The following is a 22,405-nucleotide window of genomic DNA, read 5'->3' as shown; positions in this document are numbered from 1 at the left end:
TCCAACACCCACACCCCACACACACCAGTAGTGTAGCAGAACACCCTCTATGGCTCCCTACTTGGAACACGAAGAGTGCTGGGAGGTGGGTGGAGCATAGTTTAAGAGGGAGAATCTAGACTGAAGTAGGTTGAGTCCCCTCAGAGGGAGGGAACATGGGGACATGTCTGGAGCAGCTCCTGACTTGTATGAGGAGTTGCCAGACGTTTGGACTAAAACAGCAGATTCTTCACAGGGAAGATCGGTTCTTCCAGAGACACGGTTGGAAAGTTATCCCGTGGGTCTCGTTCCACGCTGACCACCATCAGGTAGAGGAAGGAACCGGACTGGTCACAAAGGGAACGGCCCCTAGCCTAGATCGCATCCTTCAGGGTGCCACTAGCAAGCGGACAGCTTTGGATACTTTATGGACCACCGCCCCTTCCACAGTTAGTCCGACTGGAAAGGCAGCTATATAGAGTCACAGAAACGGTGAGGCATTGTCTGAACAGGATTCGCAGCTGCTGGCCCAGAACGATAATTGTGAAGCACTGGAGTGGAAGGAGTTTAAGCATCATATTGTTTGGAGACGGCCAGGAAGGGAACACACTGACAGGGAAGGCTGAAAAGGTGCACTTCATCTTATCTGGAAGTTGGCTGGACCCCTCACCTGGAGGACACAGCACTGAAGCGGGCCTCTGTGCATGCCAGAACTGTGAGTAAAGCCCATTGAACTACATTCCCTTGTGTCCTCCACTTTCTTCCTGCGCCTCTCACCCGACTCGGCTACATCCTCCAATCCACACTATCTCACCATCTACTAACTCTTCTCAACTGCTCTGGGACTTTTCTTGTGAGTAACAGTATAGAAGGTTACGAATAACATAATATTATAGGTAGATAGTTGACCCAGCTTAGGAGTCAGGAAGGAATTTTTTTCCCTATGGAGAAAATTGGCTTCTACTCTGTGGGTTTTTTGCCTTCCCCAGGATCAACAATGCAGAAAAGCTGCACTAAAAATAGGCTGAACTAGATGGACATAAGGTCATCCTTTAACCTTCAAAACTATGTTACTATGTTACAGCTCTACCTGTGGAGGGCTTCAACATCTCAGCTGCACCCAACATCTGTCCCAGAGAAGCAACACTGCAACACTGGTCAATCTGACCAGAAACCACAGGTGGCGTCACGAATCACTTCATAGACTTTATCCCCATTCAACTCAACCCCTTTTACATGACCGCCTGAGGCCATGGACCGGGTCACTGCCACTGTGACATTTCCCATTGAAATCAACGGGCCCGGTGCCTAGTATCCCAAGGCCTCTGGGGCGCATCATACACAGCTCAGCAGACAGTATCACACAGGATAGAATTAGATACACGGCTCAGCAGACAGTATCACACGGGATAGGATTAGATACACAGCTCAGCAGATGGTATCACACAGGACAGGATTAGATACACAGCTCAACAGACGGTATCACACAGGATAGGATTAGATACACAGCTCAGCAACAGGATGTGCCAAAGGAGAGGACATTTTAATTCCAAGAATTCCACTTATTCCATCTGATTTGCCTTTCGTTTTTAAATGGCTCCAGTTTCCAGTTCAACTGGCATTTGCAATGTCCATTAACAATGCTCAGGGACAGTCCTTGAAAGTAGTAGGGATTTATTTGCTATCTCCATGCTTTTCTTATGGTCAACTTTACGTGGCCTGTTCAAGAGTTGGAACTGCCAGAAATCTGTTCATTTTTGCACCGAAAGTAAAAACCAAAAATGTTGTTTATCAAAAGGCTCTTGAATGAGTTGAAAATAAAATACTATCAATACTTGGGTAATGGTTTAGTTAATTTGTGTTGCAAATCTGAAGTGTTGAATATGTGTTGTGAAAGGTTTTTATGTGCAATATAATCATTATAATTTGCTATAACTAACCACAGTTACTTACTATTACCAGGCAACGCCTGGCTCTTTAGTCAATCTATTAAATAATAGTGATCCTTGGACTAAACAATAGGACACTCTTACAGGTATTTTTTCCCATTGTGTTTTCTTGCCCATAACCATGATGGTTTCTCAAAATGTGACATTGACATTTATCAACAGTTAAAGGGGTTTTCCAGGATATTTTTATGTATGGCTTGACCATAAAATAAACAGCACACGCCTGGTCCAGCACATCCTCTCCGCTGCAACCGATCACCGGAGGTCACCTTTGAGTAAAAGACCAGATAACTCTAGAAAACAGGAAATGAAGTCTCAGAGATTTTTCCTGGACTTATGAGGAGAAGCTGCATGCTGGTGAGGCAGAGAAGGACCCAGAGCTTGAAGTATTCCTTTTGGGACCGTGTGATTTCAGGAAAACGTCTCCTGTTAGTAAACAGAGAAGTGTGACTGGTCACCTACTGTGTAGTTAGATAGGGATAGCTAGATAGGAATCACAGCCTATTCCAGGACACTCTTGTTACTAAGGATTGCATTTAAACTGGTACTTGGCAGCTACGGAGAAAGCGAACAGAGCGTAGCCAAACGCGCGTCGGGGTGTCCTGGGACGTGGCTGCCAAGTACCAGGTGTGAGTATTTACTCCCCTCTTTTTCCCCTCCTCCCCCCTCCCCTTACTTTCAGGATTTGCCCAGTCATAATGATTGCATGTGATGATATGTGGGACACTATGGAGGATATGGCTATTCTGGTCCCAGGTAGCAGAGGTCCTCGAGACCAGGAACAGATAGCTGAGGCCTTTGAGACTGGGAATAGGTAGCAGAGGTCCTGGAGGCTGCAGAAGGACAGAAGACCAGGAACAGGTAGTAGAGGTCCTCGAGACCAAGAACAGATAGCAGAGGCCTTGGAGACTGGGAATTGGTAGCAGAGGTCCTGAAGGCTGCAGAAGGACAGAAGACTGGGAACAGGTAGCAGAGGTCCTCGAGACCAGGAACAGATAGCTGAGGCCTTTGAGACTGGGAATAGGTAGCAGAGGTCCTAGAGGCTGCAGAAGGACAGAAGATCGGGAACAGGTAGCAGAGGTCACTGAGACCAGGAACAGATAGCAGAGGCCTTTGAGACTGGGAATAGTTAGCAGAGGTCCTGGAGGCTGCAGGCACACAGGGATCTAGAGTTCTTAAAAGTCTTTATACCAAGACACTGGTGAGTGTGTTGGTGAACCATATATTAGTTCAGGAAGATGATCACATGGGGTCATGCCAGGCCATCTGCAGTGCAATAGATTTCAGTGGACCGGAGTGAAGGGAGAAAACCAGGATCCGGAACAGGTGCGTAACACAGTGTATATGACCACTGCAGCTAATCACTAGGCTCAGAGGCCTCATGGTAACTACATCGACATCATTGCTGAGCCCAGTAATTGATTGCAGCAGGTACATGCCGTGACATCATCGCTGATAATTGTCACATACGCAGAGAGGGATTATGGAGCATGTGGGGGGAGAGTAAAGCCTATTTTTATTATTTTTACAGTGGGCACATCGGAAGAATAAAAATTTCTGGAAAACTCCATTACATTTAGAAACAAGGAAAATAATGCGCTTTTATTAATTTGTATTTCAGCTGGGATTAGTTTATGGCTAATGTAACCTCCAACTGCAAACAAACTACTCTACTGCTCAGCTCCTTCTGATCTAAGCAACATTAATATGTGTGAAATGACTGCACAGTGCAGCAGGAGGCCCCACAGGATATTTTATTTAGTGGGAGTGAAGCATGAATTATTTCACACAGTCAAAGAATCCATGATGCGCAGACCTGCAGTCGCTGATGCCTTGTACTGAAGGTGAAGCGTTAATGGGGAATCTCATAGAGCAGGGTTGCCTGAACATAGCTCTGTGGAAGGCATCTTCCCAAGCCGCCCTCCTATTAACACTTTCCTCTCCAGAACACACAAGGATAAACACAGGAACACATTACCTTGCTGCCGCTCCAACACTCTTTCCTGCTCTAATGTTACAACACTCCAATCTTAAATAGCCATTAGCTCTGATACACAGAGGAAAATGATGGGTGTGCGGAGATCCACAGCATCCAAACTGAGATTATTACTGCAAGGTTAATAGCAGAGTCAGCCCCGGCAGAAAGGAAGCACTGAACACAATGATCACAATGGAGTTTTGCCCTAACATTTAATTGATTCTTTTTCATTTAATTGATCGCTAAGCCCGTCTTATTTCCTATGGGAGATTGAGGAACGACACGTTGTCTTGTTGCTACTGTGATTTGATTTCAGCATTGGATGAGCTTTAAATCAATGCATCACTGCCTATCCATCTATCTATTCATCTATCTATCCATCCATCTATCGTAGCTATCTATCTATCATTGATCTATCTATCTATCTATTCTTGATATATCTATCTATCTATCTATCTATCTATCTTTCTCCATTATCAATCTATCTATCTATCTATCTCTCCATTATCTATCTATCTCTCCAGTATCTATCTATCTATCTATCTATCTATCTATCTCTCCATTATCTATCTATCTCTCCAGTATCTATCTATCTATCTATCTATATATCTATCTATCTATTCTTGATCTATCTATCTATCCATCCATTCATCCATTATCTATCTATCTCTCCATTATCTATCTATCTAACTATCTATTATCTATTAATCAATTTATCTATCTATCTAACTATATCTATCTATCTATCTATATATCTCTATCTACTATCGATCTATATATCTATCTATATCTACCTATCATCTATCTATATATATCTATCTCTATCTACCTATCATCTATCTATTATCTATCTATCTATCTATCCATCTATTTATCATCTATTATCTATCTCTATTGTCTATTATCTATCCATCCATCTATCTATTATCTATCTATCTATCTGTCATCTATTATCTATCTGTCATCTATTATCTATCTATCTATTATCTATCTCTATTGTCTATTTTCTATCCATCTATCTATCTATTATCTATCTCTATTGTCTATTATCTATCCATCCATCTATTATCTATCTCTCTATCTATCTGTCATCTATTATCTATCTATCTGTCATCTATTATCTATCTGTCTATCTATCTGTCATCTATTATCTATCTATCTATCTATCTGTCATCTATTATCTATCTATCTGTCATCTATTATCTAGCTATCTGTCATCTATTATCTATCTGTCTATCTATCTGTCATCTATTATCTATCTATCTATATATCTGTCATCTATTATCTATCTATCTGTCATCTATTATCTATCTGTCTATCTGTCATCTATTATCTATCTCTATTGTCTATTATCTATCCATCCATCTATCTGTCTATCCATCTATTATCTATTATCTATCTCTATTGTCTGTTATCTAGCCATCTATCGGTACATCATGCTAGCACATACTTTATGATTTCTGATTATTCACTGTTGGAGAAAATCTAATCTTAGATATAATTCATATTTTCACCGCCCCTCGTTCCATTACCACATTACTCCTCTGTAGGTCTCCGGTCTGCGTTCATTACTCCCATCTAAGAAGATTTTGGGTCTCCCCATATGGAGGTGTATAACAATGACATCAGTTTTAATAACAGTTCTCATCCCTGGTGGGTTTTCCCTGACTGAGCATCTCCTTTTTTTGACAGCTGTGGAGCAGCTGAAGACATGGAGGAATTCTCCAGGGTGCTGAATCAGGAAGCCAGTGGCTAGGCACTAATGAGCAGCCCCTGACAATGGGGGAGTGAGCTGCTTATGTTGGCTCCCTCTCTGCTCCAGCAGCTGGCCATTGGCTGGGAGTCCTCCGCACGTGACCTACTTTGGTGCTGGCTTTGAGCCTCTAATGAATTATAGATGAGGAGGGGCTGAGATGCAGATTTGGCATCAGAAGTAGGCTCACATCCACACACACACAGCTGAGCATCCTCAGGAGCAGTGGGCATGCTGCAGGGAGAGATGCAGTAGGATCAGGCACACCAGGCTGCCCCTTTAATTTTACAGCTTCAGCATTTCTTCCCTTCTTTGCAGACTTGCAAGCTTCCCATCTCATTTCTCCAGTAAGTCAGGAAGATGAGGGCAGGCTTTCTGATAGAGTGTGTGATCACTGGCATGGCTCTGCTGTGTGCTAGTATCTCTGCATCTGCTGATCACAGACCTGTTCTCACTGGGCATTTTTTGGTGGACTTACATGAAGGAGGAGAGCAAGAAGCTAAACAACTTGCTAAGGAATATGGCTTTGGTGGGGCCAGAAAGGTAATGATGTCTCCTTCTTCTTCTGCACGATGTTCTGCATGTACTGTACAATCACAGTGATGCTCTGCGCTTGGCTTTCATGTAGAAATACAATATGTGGAATTATTTTATAGTTTTATTTTTTCTAAAGGGGATGGAATCCGGGCAACTTGGAAAGACAAAGCAGAATCATTGTGTCCACGATGGGATTTACATCTTATTTGGGTCATTTAAAGAGCAGTTCACACAATGGAAAGTTCAGATTTCATTATTTGCCTTTCTACGAAAAACAAAACAAAACTGAAATGTGTTATGTTTGCAAATGATAGAGATGCCTCCTAGCAAAACCCCTCCGGTAAATGATTTACTGTAGTTACGTAACAGAGGTGTGCAGACGCTGAGAAAGGTGCTGGCGGCGAGAGAATGGCGGGTTTAAAAAAATATATATCATCTATTCCATTGTAGTCATGGACTTACTGTCATTCCTCTACTTTACACTGTAAGAGAATATATATTAGTATTCTGGGTACAGAATCTGCCTAATTTCAAACATTTCTGCAAATCATTGACTGAGGCAAAGTGCTGGAATCCCCACAATGGGGAGTAATTCATAGGAAAAAGGTCATAAATTGGGCCTGGCTGTGACCATAATGAGGACAATCTCCAGTCCACATGTACTGTGTCTGAGTATAGTGGACTTCTGTGGTGTGTGAACGATTCCTTATATTATTATGCGATTTACAAGTCTGTCTTACCATTACAACTCTTATGATATTCACATTTTCAGGCGCAGACAGCAAATTCTTACAAGAGTAGTCGATAGTCAGATCTAGTCTGGACACAGTAGCACTTAAGGACTTAGTGTGTTTCGTGCCATTCGTCTCTTCTTTTTTTTCCAATGTATTGACAATGCAGTCTATTAGATGCTTTGACCTTCAGTAAGCCTTGTTCAGTTAGAGCGTCAAACGGATTAGGAGCTGTGTTCGTTGTTGGCCGGAGATATGTATATATTTTGGATAATCCTTCGCCTCTTTGCCAGTGTTATAAGAAAACTGAGAGTTTGGACTGATCATTTGTCAGGACCAATCATTGGCAGACGAAGAAATGGAAAATGGAAAGAGTCACAATTCAGGCAGCTTTAGGGGAACATCAAACATGGGGTTCGTTGCCAAACTGGCTTGTCTCTACTGTACATGGAACGCATATTTTAAATTTTTTTTTTTAATTTTCTCTCCATTTTTGCTGTTCTTTTATTAGTTTCCTGATCTTTTTATTCTACAAGCACTTGATGACGACACTGGAGCAGGTGTAATTACATGTGCGGTAGGATTATGTAGGTCTTCCCCTACTGTAATAATATACGTCTCCTCCTTACAATAACCCATTTAAAGTGTTAAAGTGTCAAAGCCACAGAATGTCGGATGAGCATCTGTAAGACGGAGCGCAAAGAGGAGGAAAACACAGAAAGTGCAGTTACAGAAGCCTAAATATCTCAGGCATAGCAAAATGACTTCGTTATAAATATATTTTTATATTTAGAGATGTAAATATATGATAGAAATATTTTGTTTTGTAATAATACATAAAAATTAAAAATAATACAAAAAAAAACCTAAACAGTGTAGTAAATACATAACAGGCAAATGATGCCAGAGTTGTGTTTATGTTTAATGTTTAAATATTGAAGGTTCCAAGTAATCACAAGAAAAACTTCAGATTGGAAAAGTTACTGTTATACATTTTTGCTATCATTATCTCGACCGTCCTGAGCAACTAGTAAAAGAGGTGTTTAATCTTTTTCTCTGAGAAGAAGTGCAAAATGAAAAAAAAAGAAAACCAGAAAAAAATGAACGATTGATGATAAAGCTATCATTAAAGATTCAAATAATATGCTGTGTATACATTTTGCACTCTTTTTTATATATATATAGTGTACTATCTATCTATATTTGTCTGTTTATATACATTTATATATAACGTACACACATATACTGTATATATACCTATATACATTTATATCTATATATACTGTATATATACATACACAGAGAGAAATGTGTACAAAGTTCATGATTTTAATCCTATTTAAAGACATTCTTGACAGCTTAATCATAGATACACTATATGATAGCTACGATAGATATGATAGATAGATAGATAAATAGATAGATAGGGGATAGATAGATAGATAGATAGCTACGATGGATGGATAGATAGATAGATAGATAGATAGATAGATAGATAGATAGATAGATAGATAGATACGATGGATGGATGGATGGATGGATGGATGGATGGATGGATGGATGGGTGGATAGATAGATAGATGGATGGATAGGTAGATAGATAGATTATAGATAGATAGATAGATAGATAGATAGCTACAATAGATGCATGGATAGATAGCTACGATAGATGGATGGATAGATGGATGGATAGGTAGATAGATAGATCTATAGATAGATAGATAGATAGATAGATAGATAGATAGATAGCTACAATAGATGCATGGATAGATAGCTACGATAGATGGATGGATAAATAGATAAAGATAGAGAGAAAAATCTATATCTATGCTCAGAAGAGAAAAAGAACAAGAACAGCACCGGCACTGTTTGTACAAAGCCTCCCAGGCACATATCAGTCCTTTAAATATCAAAAAAGCAGGAAGCAGCACTCCTTGTTGTGTAGAAACAATATGCTATTTAACAGCCCATGTGGCGACGTTTTGGCTTGACGTGTGAGCCTTCTTCACTTAAAGCTGAGTATTTATTATATTCAGCTACTTTTTTTTAATTTTTTTCAAAGTAGTTTTAGACTTTGTATAATGTAACATCCGTTGCTACTTTTTCCACCTATTAGTAGAACAGGATGATTAAATAGATGGAATTTGTCCTTCAGTCACCTAATCTCTTGTACGTATGTGTCGTTGTCTTTATCCGGAACGTGCGTCTCCATTTCGGTCTCTTTGAAGCTATAACATCAGTTCCCGCTTCTGTTTATACGCCGTTCAAGCTAATATTTATTTACTAACGCGAGTCAGTAAAATAAATCACAATGGCAGAAAGACAATGGAGATGGTCATAATGGATGTGCCCATGTTTGTCTTGCAACACATGCGGCTCGCCAGTAATAGACATACTATTTACAGCTGTATTTATTTTGCTCTGTGCCGGCCCTACTTCACTGTATTACGTCTTCATGTTCCACAGCCATCATCATTGTATTCTAAAAGATGCTTGAGAAAAATAGATTACTAATTTTATTACCCCTTTAGAGGTGGTACACAAGATAACTTTTTATTATGTGATTTGACTTTTTCTTTTTATAGCCAATATTACCTATTTTGGGAGCTGGCCATAGATAACCAATTACCCCTGTCTATTGATGCTTGTAATATTACTAAATCTGTGTTGTTTCGAGGCTCTTGCTATAGATTGCTGCAGCTGCAAGTGTTGAGGGACATCAGGATTCCCCTTTCATGCAACGTACCACTATCAGTTCAAATAATTATAAAGCAGCCAACAACCCTCTAAGATCTAGGGACTATAAACACCAGGAAAGCATGTCAAACTCAATGCCATGTTCCCTGGACCAACCCACGGCAATGCGATCCTTGTGGCATGGTGCATTGTCCTGCTGAGAGTATCCTTCTGCCATAAAATAAATAGCTGCTCCATCAGCCTGAACAGCTGACACCGGACAGGAAGATTAAATCATTGCATCATACTGTGTGTTCCAAATTCTCATCCTCCCATCAACATAGCGCATCAGAAATCTGGATTCATTTGACCAGGCAGCGTTCAGTGATCCATTGTTTGCACTCGTTGGCCGACTGGAGTATGACCCCTCTGTTTCCCAGTAATTGTACTAAGATTTTCTGCTGCTGTAGCTCAACTGGGCTAAGAAATAATGAAATGTGTGTAGGGTCGGTGGTGGGCCGAACCGGGGGGGGTGGGCCGAGCTGGGGGGTGGTCCCTCTTCTTATCGCGCAGAGATATAAACAGAGACACGATGAGGCAGATTCTGGGTGCAACAGGTCCAAGTTTATTGTTCACCGTTCGACTGACGGCCCTCGCAGCACACCGTGATATCTCTCTCTCTCTCAGCCCTCCGTGTCCAGGGCCGCTTCAACACCGTACGTTACACTAGGGACGTATTTATACGTACCGTCCCTTCTCACACTGTGACAATCCTGACAGCTCAGTCACTGTGGCTGCCTTAGGCCCGTACACCATCAGCACTTTACTGGCCAGTTTCGTCGTTACACATACGGTGTCCTTCACCCAGAGCCTCGTCTCTGCTGCGGTCCTTTCCTGTCAGGACCACCCCCCTGACGTTCTTTCTCCTCAGTCCCCTTGGTCGGATTCTCCTCAGAGCGCACAGACTGGCGCAGTCATCCTGTCACCTGAGCTCCCCCTGGGGACTGGAACTTTCTGGAACCCTCCCTCAGTATTTGTAACTCTCCCGGTTCCTTGAAACTGTCACTCCGCCCCCCATGACCAACGGTTTCTAAAGCCCTAAGCTGATGTCACGTCCTTTGCTCACACTCCACCCTGCCATCTAATGGTCATCCCAAGGTACTGCACATCACCTACACTTTCCTAGCTGTTTCCCACTATATTACTGACACCTACCTAAACTGTGCAAACCTATCTTTCTCCATTCTGACACGTCCGTCCGTCAGGTCACCTTCCCTACACTCACCCTTCCTTTGTCCATTGTCATCCTCGACAATCGTCAACCCTGCCTTCGTCGTTCTGAAGCTACACCTACATCCTGTTGTCGGACCAGCTGTTGAGCCACACCCACTATCTGCGGGGGCCGAACCATACTGGGAGCACTATGCTCTGAGCAGCCTACCGCTACTCACCAGCGCGCACGCCACATGACAACGTCTTTCAGATTGGGCTAGGTACACCCATATTCTCTTTATGGCGTGTACCTTCCCCTACTCTCCCCTACTGTCACCTTCCACTATCCGGTACGCCATGATCGAGGCCTCACACCTACCAGATCATTACCAGCGCCCGCCTTCCTTCTTTGGGGGTGTCCGTGGTATCGGGGACCTAACCTAGGACGGCTGTCTTTCCTACGTCATCCATCTTTTACCTTTCTTTTCATAACAGGTCATGGTCGGCGTCCCGGTCTCCCAGACCTCCTCAACTCTTAGATCCCTACCGGATCTCACACTTTCCTTTGGTCCCGCAGACCTTCCCTTACCCGGACCTGTTGCATTTTACTTGTGCATATTGTAAACCAAAACAACTTTACAATATCACAAGTACCCATTTTTATAATTTTTTTTTCATTTTCTCTTGCTTTTAAAACCAAAATATAACATAACGTTGCATGTCTTCTTTCCTCCTCCCTTGGACCTGGACACTCCTCCGCTTTCCGTATCCCCGTTCTGTCAGGTAAACATATTTTCGTATATAAAGAACATAGAAAGAAGAAAGAAAGAGACAGAAAATAGTTGCATCAGTTAAACAACAACAAAACTTTTTTTCTAAATGCAACTGTCCTTATAATCTGCACAACGGTGCATCGAACTCCTGACAGTCTATACCACTCTCAATGGACAGAGGTGAGGGCTCCACAGCCGTGGAGCCCCCGGGGATACTGAGGGTGTCCATTCAAGTCCTCTTCTTTTCCATGACGGCCTCTCCTTGAGTGTGGAGCAGGTTCCACACTTCTTGCTCCCGGGCCTTTTTCTTCCTGATCACCTCCGCTTCCCACACGGAGGGAACAGCACGGGCCCTGGAGTCCGGTGGGCGGACTCCACTGAAAAAGACCGCAAGACAGAAACGGCCGAAGATTTCTGTGGCCCAGCAGCCGCTGGGGTCAGGTGGCAAATGGGGACAACCGGGTCCTCGGGGGCTGGAATCACAGGGCCCACTAAGTCGGTCGCAGCCAACTCCAGCAGTGGCATAACCGCGGCCTCAGGACAGGCCGCATCCACTACTTCCAACGGAGTCGGAGTAACGGCCGATTTCAACGATGCAGCTGCTATTAGCAGGGAAAGCGCAGCAGCGTCTTCTTTGGGTGAGCTCTGCACTGGTGACTCCGGGCGGGGTAGTTCGGGGACATGAGCGGGGACCTCACTCAGCTCCGCATACACCACGGGGCCCGTGGTAACTAGGCCTTCCGGTGCGCAGGGGGCCGCGTTCTGCAGCAGAATGGTGGGGGCCGCTTGCGGAGGCACTGGTAGGGCCGGGGGTACTCTCACCTTCCCCGGCGCTGCGGCCTCCGTTCCATCATCACGCAGTTTCCCCCGCAGCCTCCGTTCCTTGCTCCACTGTCCTGCGGGCCTTCCCTCCGGACTCGGGGGCTCCACTGAGAAGTCCTCTGCTGGTATTGGTGGCGGCCGTTCTCGCTGACTCCGCTCAGGCTCCGCTCCCCGGCTCAGTATCCCGCTGCCTGCCCGTGGTTCTACAGATGACTTCTGGTGCAGCTCCATCTCCTGCCGCCATTGCCACTCTAGTCGGCCGATGCCCCGACACCCGCAGCGTCTCATACCGTCCGTTGGGCAGCACTCGAATGGCATCAGACAGCCGCAGCCAAGTTTTTCTTCTGTGCCACTACCTCTGTGAGGTGGGGTGTCGGCAGGCCTCTCCACCCACCTGTCAGGGTCCAATATATGGAAGCGTCGATCTCCAGGCACATACTGCTTCCTTTTGGGGTACGTTGGAGGGGGTCACAGTCCATTCTGATCAACTGCAAACACCCGGACCTCTCCTCTGCGCTGAAGCAGCACCGCCATACTGCACAGTCCCTGGTACCGCCCCGGATCCTCTGCTGGCCACACAGATCCGCCACAGCGCTCCCCTTTTGTATTCCACAGGTAGGTAATTTGTAATCCACAGGTAATTGTAATCCAAACAGAGTAGTCCAAGTCCTTTTCCATTCTTTGAGGCAGGTCTGCCGCAGAAGATGATGTATTAGCGGCAGCAATCCTCCCGACTACGCCAAATGTAGGGTCGGTGGTGGGCCGAACCGGGGGGGGTGGGCCGAGCTGGGGGGTGGTCCCTCTTCTTACCGCGCAGAGATATAAACAGAGACATGATGAGGCAGATTCTGGGTGCAACAGGTCCAAGTTTATTGTTCACCGTCCGACTGACGGCCCCCTTCCCTACATGTGCATTCAGATACAGTACTTTGTCACCTACAATGTATTTGGCTGTAATTTGCTCAAAAGTTCGCCACCTGCCTATCAGAACATTTCTTGACATCCTCCTCTGACCTCGGTTCCTTACATCCACAGGATCTTTTTTTTTTCCACAATCACATCATCCTTGGTTAAGTCTTGAAAATGCTGTATGAGAAAACCCCACAAGGTTGGCAATATGTACAATACTGGTCCCAGTAGTCTAATAACATTGAACTCGCCTCGTTGGAAGTTGCTCAAGTCGGTCAATTGCTCTTCAATTGTGATATAAACTGACAAAGCTACAGGTGCTTCTCACAAAATTAGAATATCATCAAAAAGATCATTTATTTCAGTTCTTCAATAGAAAAAGTGAAACTCATATATTATATAGAGTCGATACAAACAGAGTAATCTATTTTAAGTGTTTAGTTCTGTTAATGTTGATGATTATGGCTTACAGCCAATGAAAACCCAAAAGTCAGTATCTCAGTAAATTAGATTACTTTATAACATCAGCTTGAAAAATGATTTTTAAAATCCGAAATGTTGGCCTACTGAAATGTATATTCAGTAATGCACTCAATACTTGGTCGGGGCTCCTTTTGCATCAATTACTGCATCAATGCGGCGTGACATGGAGGTGATCAGCCTGTGACACTGGCACTGCTGAGGTGTAATGGAAGCCCAGGTTGCTTTGATAGCAGCCTTCAGCTCGTCTGCATTGTTGGGTCTGGTGTCTCATCTTCCTCTTGACAATACGCCATAGATTCTCTATGGGGTTAAGGTTAGGTGAGTTTGCTGCCAATCAAGCACAGTGATACTGTTGTTTATACACCAGGTATTGGTACTTTTGGCAGTGTGGACAGGTGCCAAGTCCTGCTAGAAAATGAAATTTCCATCTCCAAAAAAGCTTATTGGCAGAATGAAGCATGAAGTGCTCTAAATTTTCGTGGTAGACGTCTGCGCTGACTTTGGTCTTGATAAAACACAGTGGACCTACACCAGCAGATGACATGGCTCCCCAAACCATCACTGATTGTGGAAACTTCACACTAGACCTCAAGCAGCTTGGATTGTGGCCTCTCCACTCTTCCTCCAGACTCGGGAACCTTGATTTCCAAGGTTGTGCCTTCAGCTCATCTGCATTGTTGGACCTGGTGTCTCTCATCTTTCTCTCAACTTTTTGATGATATTTTATTTTTGTGAGAAGCACCTGTACATGTAAAGCTTTTTTGTTTAGATCTTAGTCTGCACTTTGGGGTCAGATGTCTAATTAACATAAGAGTAGTTCTAATCATGAAACAGAATGTTATAAATCATTCTCAAATCCAGGGCCGGGTTCAACTTCCATTCTCTATTGTTGCTGTGTTCCACATCAGGTTTCACAAGGTGTCCAGCGTATCTCTCTGACATTATAACCTAAAGCCCTGTAAAGTCAGTTTAGACACGTGTGTGTCTGAATATTCAGTACGTTATGTGTTCAGTCGCCCTTTGTTTTGGAGTTTGCCACAATCCAAATCCGTCAGATGTAAACATCCCTGCAAAAATCCTGTGATTCTATGATTTCTACAACCTGTATCTTTTGGACATTCTGATTTACTCTTCGCCTGCTATAAGCAATACGAACTGTGATCTAGAGTCATATATATATATATATATATATATATATATATATATATAGTAGGGGCTGTACTCACTCGGGTGCAACAAAGTAGAAATGTCCATAGCAGAGCTCTGCTCTACCAGGCTGGAGTAGTGTCCATTACACGGGCTTGGTCTGGAGCCACACATAGGAAGCCTTCTCCCTCCCAACACACAGACCATGTGCTTAACAACAGCCCCCATTGTATAGGCTGTAACCACACCCAGATGTGAGGTATGTGGGTAGCCAGACCAACCAATCTCTCATAGCTACCCGCAACCCGGACCCAGGCGCAACAAACAAACCTCTTAGTGCTTTCATGCACTAGAGAAAATACTCCGGGTTACATCACAGAGACAAGCCATCTCTGTGACACATACCTCCCATCGACTATGCGACCATTAGCCACACTACAATATATATATTTGTTATATATTTGTATACATTTGTAAAAAAAAATAACAAACACATGATAGACATGGACATGGATATTATGCTAATTAGTGAAAATCTGTTTTTTAAGAACCAGTATCTATATGCTTGGGAGACCTGCTCCCAAATAATTTCATTTGGCATAAAAACTAATAACAAGTGTACTATTTTGTGTAATGATTCCATTACTAAAATATGGCATCTTCTGTATGATCCCGAAACAGTCAATCTTGTAGAAATCCTGCAGTGAAAACAAGGGTTAGTTTCCTGATGATCATTTCCATATTAGCCAGTGAGGAATGGTTTAGTCATTTATTGTCCTACTGAAGACAAGTCAGAGAAAGGAGGGTCCTGCTGCGGCCAGTTGCCTTACAGCAAGACATGAGAAAGTTAGGAATGGGGAGGGGGAAGGGGTGTAGCTCAGTTCTTTGGGCACATAGAGGAGATATATACAGTATATACAGTATATATATTCATACTTTTTTTTATCTCAGTTTTATCTCTATTTTGAAATTAAAAAGGATATGATTTGTGATATTTTTTCTTGTCCAGTTGCTGGGCTCAGTATTTCTTTAAATTACAGCAGAGCACATTTTGCAGCTGCTCAAACGTAGAAACCCAATATATCCCCAAATTTCCTGATGAGTTGCTGTTGTGTTGATTTTGTTTTCAGAGACGGCGTGGAGCTTGGAAAAGTCAATGCTACTCTCGTTACTCTCTTTAGCATTGCTTTGTAAGCTCCGTATTGCCTACCAGCAGCTCCTAGATGTTTCCACTTCACTGAAACATTTCTTTAAAAATGACAGTTTTTTGATTTAACATATTTTATAGACTAGATGATACTTGTATATAAAAAAACATTAAAACATGGTTACAGCGGATGTCCAGGACTAAAAAAAATGTGTTTTTCTTGACTAATATTGCAGCTCTGCCCATATTACTTGAGGGAGGCTGCAATACCAGTCACAGCCCATAAATAGGAGTGGTGCTACGTCTAAAATAAAATATTATTTTGAGAAACCCCCTATTATTTTAAAATGACAAATCAGATGGATAAAAAGTATATCTAAGTTACATCTTAACATTCTCAGGTGGCAATGTAAAAGATATATTATTGTAAGCCATACTATGGTGGATGAAAAGTATTAATTACAAATGATAAATGCAGACATAAATGTTTTAGTTAAGTCTAACAGATCACATTTCTACCTAATTCCACAGTTCTTTTCCAAATATCATGTCCTCGATGAATGTTCATATAAGTAATAATACAGTCACCAGATATTTATCGTAGTGTTCTGTTTTAATTATCTCCTTCATATATTGGCCATGTGTTAATTTTGTGCTGAAATTGACTTAGCGCACCATAAATCTTGTAAAAACATCTGATAAAAAGGTCAAAATGTACTTTTCTTCCATCATTGGGCTTTGTACGCCAGCACCTATTCTAAAGCTTTTTAGCAAAAGGTTGTATGAAAGAGTGGCATTTAAGAAAATTACAATGTGTATTTTAATGATGTGCGAAGATATATTTCCTAAATGGTAAAAACATAAATATTACTTGAGAATTAATTAATTTTCCTCTGTACGTTGGTGATCTGTCTATAGCAGATCCATTTTTATATTGCATATATTAAAAGTGTTATTTTGAGTGTCAGAAGTGGCTGTGTGTTAGTTCTTACATCAGTAACACTTACAGGTTGCAGGAAAATGAAATTTTTTATTAAATTATTTTTATTCACGTTAAAAAATCATGAAATATTCCAGTCTTTGCACTGGCTGACATTTTCTAGTATTTGAACTCACATACTGTATAGACTGGGACAGTTTCAGCAGAGTCATGATTTGATTTGCATTTCACAAAAAAGTAAATCTTGGCAGACACCATTTCCGACACCGCTGAACTGAGCTGCTGCTGTTCATTTTGCGTTGCCGCACGGGACTCCCCATAATACCCTGCAGCTATTACATTTTACGGATTATTATACGTCGTGCAGTGGTGGTCAGTATCTGGGCTATCACAGATCACCGGTTCCCAGTGGAGCACAGTCTGTACAGCAAAGTTATTTTCCATCTCCAGAGTCAGTGGGTAAGTCTCTCCTGTAGAGTGTAAGCTCTTATGGCCAGTGGGGTCATTTCTTTCCCTCTCATGGTGATTGTAAGCTGTCATGGTCAATGGAGTCCTCTCTTTCACCTGTAAAGTGTCAGATTGTAAGTAACATAGTAACATACTGTAGTTTTGGAGGCTGAAGGAAGACCTTATGTCCATCTAGTTCAACCCATTTTTAGTGCAGTTGTTCTGCATTGTTGATCCTGGGGAAGGCAAAAAACCCACAGAGTAGAAGCCAACTTTTTCCATAGGGAAAAAAATTCCTTCCCGACTCCTAAGCTGGGTCAACCATCTACTTATAATATTGTTATTCGTAACCTTCTATACTGTTACTCACAAGAAAAGCCTCCATTACTTTCTTAAATTCATTCAGTGAGTTGGCCATCACCACTTCCTCAGGTAGAGAATTCCAGAGTCTCACTGCTCTTACCATGAAGAACCCTCTTCTATGCTGGTGCAGAAATTGTCTTTCCTCCAAACGAAGAGAATGCCCCCTTGTTTTTGTCAAAATCCTTGGTACAAACAGTTCATTGGAGAGATCTCTGTATTGCCCTCTAATCTACTTGTACATATATATTAGGTCTCCCCTAAGTCTTCTCTTTTCTAAAGTAAATAGACCTAATTTTGATAACCTTTCTTGGTATTGTAGTGAACCAACTCCATTTATCATTTTAGTAGCCCGCCTTTGAACCCTTTCAAGTTCAGTAATGTCTTTCTTGAGCACCGGCGTCCAAAATTGCACACAATACTCCAAGTGTGGTCTGACGAGTGATTTGTACAGAGGGAGAATTATGTTTTCATCTCGTGTCCCCAGACCTCTTCTAATGTATACAATGACCCTATTTGCTTTGGTGACAGCTGCCTGACACTGGGCACTCCAATTTAGCTTCTTATTGACTAAGATGCCTAAGTCTTTTTCCATGTCTGATTTCCCCAGCAGTTTCCCATTTAGTAAGTAATTGTAGCATCTGTTTCTCCTTCCCATGTGCATAACCTTACACTTATCTGTGTATAAAGTGCTCTCAGTGAGAGAAACAAAATAGGAATCTTGTGGGTATGATACCTTTTAATGGCTAACAAATAATAGTGAATGTTGTTACAAAGCAAGCTTTCGGGACTGCTTATGTCCCTTCATCAGGCTGATATGACAAAATATTTGAAGAAACATTTGTGAATAGAATCCTATTCACACAGGACTCAATTTGTCAGAAGGTTTTATGAGCCATTACCATATCTGAGCTATCTCCTCCAAGTAGCCCTTTGATCTCACAGAACTTTTCACACTACCTATCTAATCTTACCTAATTAAGGATTCTCTCTTCAAGCTCATTGTTTGTTTATTGAAATGTTGTGCTTTAAACTGTATATAAATAAGGTTTCTTCAAATATTTTGTCATATCAGCCTGATGAAGGGATGTAAGCAGTCCCGAAAGTTTGCTTTGTAACAACATTCACTATTATTTGTTAGCCATTAAAAGGTATCATACCCACAAGATTCCTATTTTGTTTCTCTCACTGAGAGCACTTTATATATTTTTTTCTACTGGCTAACACGGTACCAAACCACATTTTTCATTTTACTTATCTGTGTTAAACCTCATTTGCCATTTTTCAGCCCAATTCTCCAATTTACTCAAATCTGTCTGTAGTTGCAAACTGTCCTCCTTTGTGTTAACTACCTTACAAGTAGAGTTGAGTCAGTTTGTTCGGATTTGGTCTCCGAATCTGAATTTGCCGTATTCGTGCCATATTCGAACCCTATTCATGCCGAATGTATGTTTGATGATTGGTTTCGAACATATTCGCTAATTTCTACTCCCATTGTCTCTAATGACGTTCGGCTGTGTTCGACGAATATTGCAAAAACAATATTCAATGCCGATCGTAATCGGAACCGAATCCGAACAAAATTCGCTCAACTCTAAGGCTAAGTTCACACTTGCGTTTGGCTGGTCTGTGGATGGCTACATACTTCTTCCCTTAAGCTCCACTTATTCTCTGCCTACTTCCACATGCATCCTGCGTACCTATCTTTAACATTGGGTACTCAGGGACATGCGTTGCATGTGGATGCGTCCACATGCGGTGATTTGACGTGCCCGCCATACGCAACATGTTGCATTTATGTGTGGTCGGCGGGCACGTCAAAACGCCGCATGCGGACGCATCCACATACAATGCATGTCCCAGCATACCCAATATTAAAGATAGATGCTCAGCACGACGCAGGACGCATGCGAAAGTTGGCGGAGCTTAAGGGAAGAAGTGCACAGCCATATGCAGACCAGCGAAATGCAAGTGTGAACCCGGCCTAATTGTAAGCTCTTATGGTCAACGGGTTTTTATCTCTTTCTCCTCTCCCCCACATGTATTTTCCGAGCAGTTACAAGCTTTTCAGTATTAAGATTCCTGTAAATGTATTGGCTGCAAATCAAATTTTTGGGGAAGATTCTGCGAAATCAGCGAAGTTGAATTTGAAAAGATCCACTCATATCTACTGGTATATACTAGAATTTCTGCTTTTCAATTCTAGATTCCATAAATATCTTATTCCATGTTGATTAATTTAGTCAACATTGTAGAATGTGAGGATGGAGAGGTTTATGTAGGCTAGTATGGCTTATATGGTGCACCAATATTAATAAAACTCTCATCCACTGCAGCAGCCATATGTTCTACACAAACCATGCAAGAAAGATCTTCATGCTGCCAATATAGCTGACCCCAGGGAAATTTTCAAACAAGATAAATCGCGAGAAGTGATTTTCCTTCGTCCCAGTTTTAATCAAGTGGACATGCAGGGAACTGCTCCATTCAAAGTCTATAGGATGGATGGAGATGATCTCATGATCAGTGGAGATCCTAGTAATAGGACCTACATAAATCAGGCACTCATCACCAATCCTGTGAAAATCAGATATGTCGATGTTGGACAACCTTTTGGAAAAATTAGAGGACTAGTGCAACTCTGAAAACACTCCCAAATGTCCAGGCATATTTGGATATTACTTGCTCCAGAGGCTTTATTAGTATGATATCTATCTGAATAAGAGTTTACCCCATTATTTTTTCATATATAATTTACTATGTATTTAGTATGAAAATGCAGAAAATCATGGAGAATCCCCAATAAAAAACATCATGTTCCATACAATTGACAGAAGCCGCCGATGACTGCAGTAGCTGATGGCAATTGTGACTTTTCTGGCCTAAGTTGTCTCCTCAATTTCCTTTTTTTGCATTAGCATTTTCATTGTTGTCTTAAACTGGTTACTAGGTTCATTTTAAGGAGAATGTTGTAGCAGTTTAGATCCTCTATAAATGCTCCTGTAACATCCAACTATTATCATTGTCTTCAAATACATTTCGACATATCACTCCCTGAAGCCATCAGTGATGGGATCCAAAGCATGACCTATTGTCTTACCAGAGTCAGAAAAAGCCCAAGGCCCATATTAAGCATAACTGTTTCTGCAGATTTCCCTTGAAATAAAAGAAATCTAAATGATACTGACTGTAAACCTCATCTACTGCAGATGAGAAAAATGGATGTACCCTAAAATGTGCATTCTCTGGTTTGGAAATAAGACGGCCTGTAGGATCACCACGTAATTCATAATTGCAGGATTTTCTCAGGTCTATGGAAAAAAATGCAAAAAAAAATGTAATCAGCAATGAAGTGGGATGAAAAGTACTTAATGGTTCTTTACTTGTAAAGGTAACTTGGCTATAGAGCTCTCAACTTAGACCAAGAGAAAGCGGTCGGCACATAATCGGAAGTCTGCAGATTGCATATGAGTCATGTGACTGCTGGCATCGTGAAAAAGAGGGGAATCCTAATTCTGAAGCCACCAATGGAGGGAACATACTGTAAGCTGCTACGACATCTCTAGTGGTACCTGCAGGCAGCCAGAATTTTGTAAAGAGGTTTTCTCATGTCACTAAGTGATGTGCCATATTGCTATAAGTATGACCTCTGGGACCCACTTAAAACAAAAGGTGCATGTGCCTTTGTGTCCCCTTTGCAGTTTTTCCTTTGCTCAGCAGCATAATCTGTCACTTGCTGATATGGCTCCTTTCAATTGAATGGTGCCAGCTGCTGTTCCCTGCACAGATGGGTGGCTGGGAGCACCAATGTGCAAAGAAAAACTGTGAAGAGAATACAAAAGTAAAGTAGTACAAGCCCTTCATTCTCAGGACCAAGTGGAGGTCTTAGGGATCCAATGTGCTATTACCTTCTGAGATGCTAATAGACTTAAACACCTTCCCGACATGGCCAATTGCCAATTTTGCATTTTTGTTTTTTCCTTTCCTCCTTCCAAGAGGCCATAACTTTTTTACTATTCTGTCCACATAGATTTATAAGGTATTGCTTTTTGGGGGCGAGTTGTACTTTTGAATGACACCATTAATTTTACCACAAAAGGTCCTGAAAAATGGGATAGAAAAAGTGTGGTGAAATTATGAAATAAATGCAATTCTGCATTTTGTGAATTGTTTTAACGGTGTATAGTGTGTGGTAAAAATGACCTGGCATCATGATTTTCCAGGTTAGCACGATTACGGTGATTCCAAACTTGTCCATTTTTTTAAATTATTATGAAGAAAAAAAAATCAGAAATTTGTAAAAATAATTTTATGACGTTGCTATTTTCGGAGACTCATCAAGATTTCATTTTTCATTCGAGGGAGCTGTTTGAGGGCTTGTTTTTTGTGGCTTGAGACATTTTTATTGATACTATTTTGGAGTAGATATGACATTTTGATTATTTCTTACTGCATTGTTGCAGCATTGCGGCTAACAAAAAAAATGCAATTTTGGCAGGGTGTTTTCTATTTATGGTGTGTACTGATTGAGTTAATTTTGAGTTGTGATAGATCAGACTTTTA

The 22,405-nt window shown here is 41.8% G+C and overlaps 1 protein-coding gene across 1 annotated transcript in view; it reads left to right on the top strand.

The window, feature by feature from the left end:
- Window positions 1–5,813: 5,813 nt before the first annotated feature.
- PCSK2 (proprotein convertase subtilisin/kexin type 2) overlaps window positions 5,814–22,405 on the top strand; it is a 267,953-nt gene continuing 251,361 nt past the window's right edge. Inside the window, exon 1 of the mRNA XM_073553798.1 lies at window positions 5,814–6,202. Coding sequence (XP_073409899.1) covers window positions 6,020–6,202 — 183 coding nt within the window. The 5' untranslated portion in view covers window positions 5,814–6,019. The remainder of the gene's footprint in view (window positions 6,203–22,405) is intronic.

This window comes from Dendrobates tinctorius, unplaced genomic scaffold (assembly GCF_039654945.1).
Source record: "Dendrobates tinctorius isolate UK_male_01 unplaced genomic scaffold, ASM3965494v1 ptg000203l, whole genome shotgun sequence".
In the NCBI taxonomy this organism is placed as follows: Eukaryota; Metazoa; Chordata; class Amphibia; order Anura; family Dendrobatidae; genus Dendrobates; species Dendrobates tinctorius.
The sequence above is the reverse complement of the archived record's forward strand: the minus strand, read 5'-3'. Positions and strand labels throughout refer to the sequence as shown.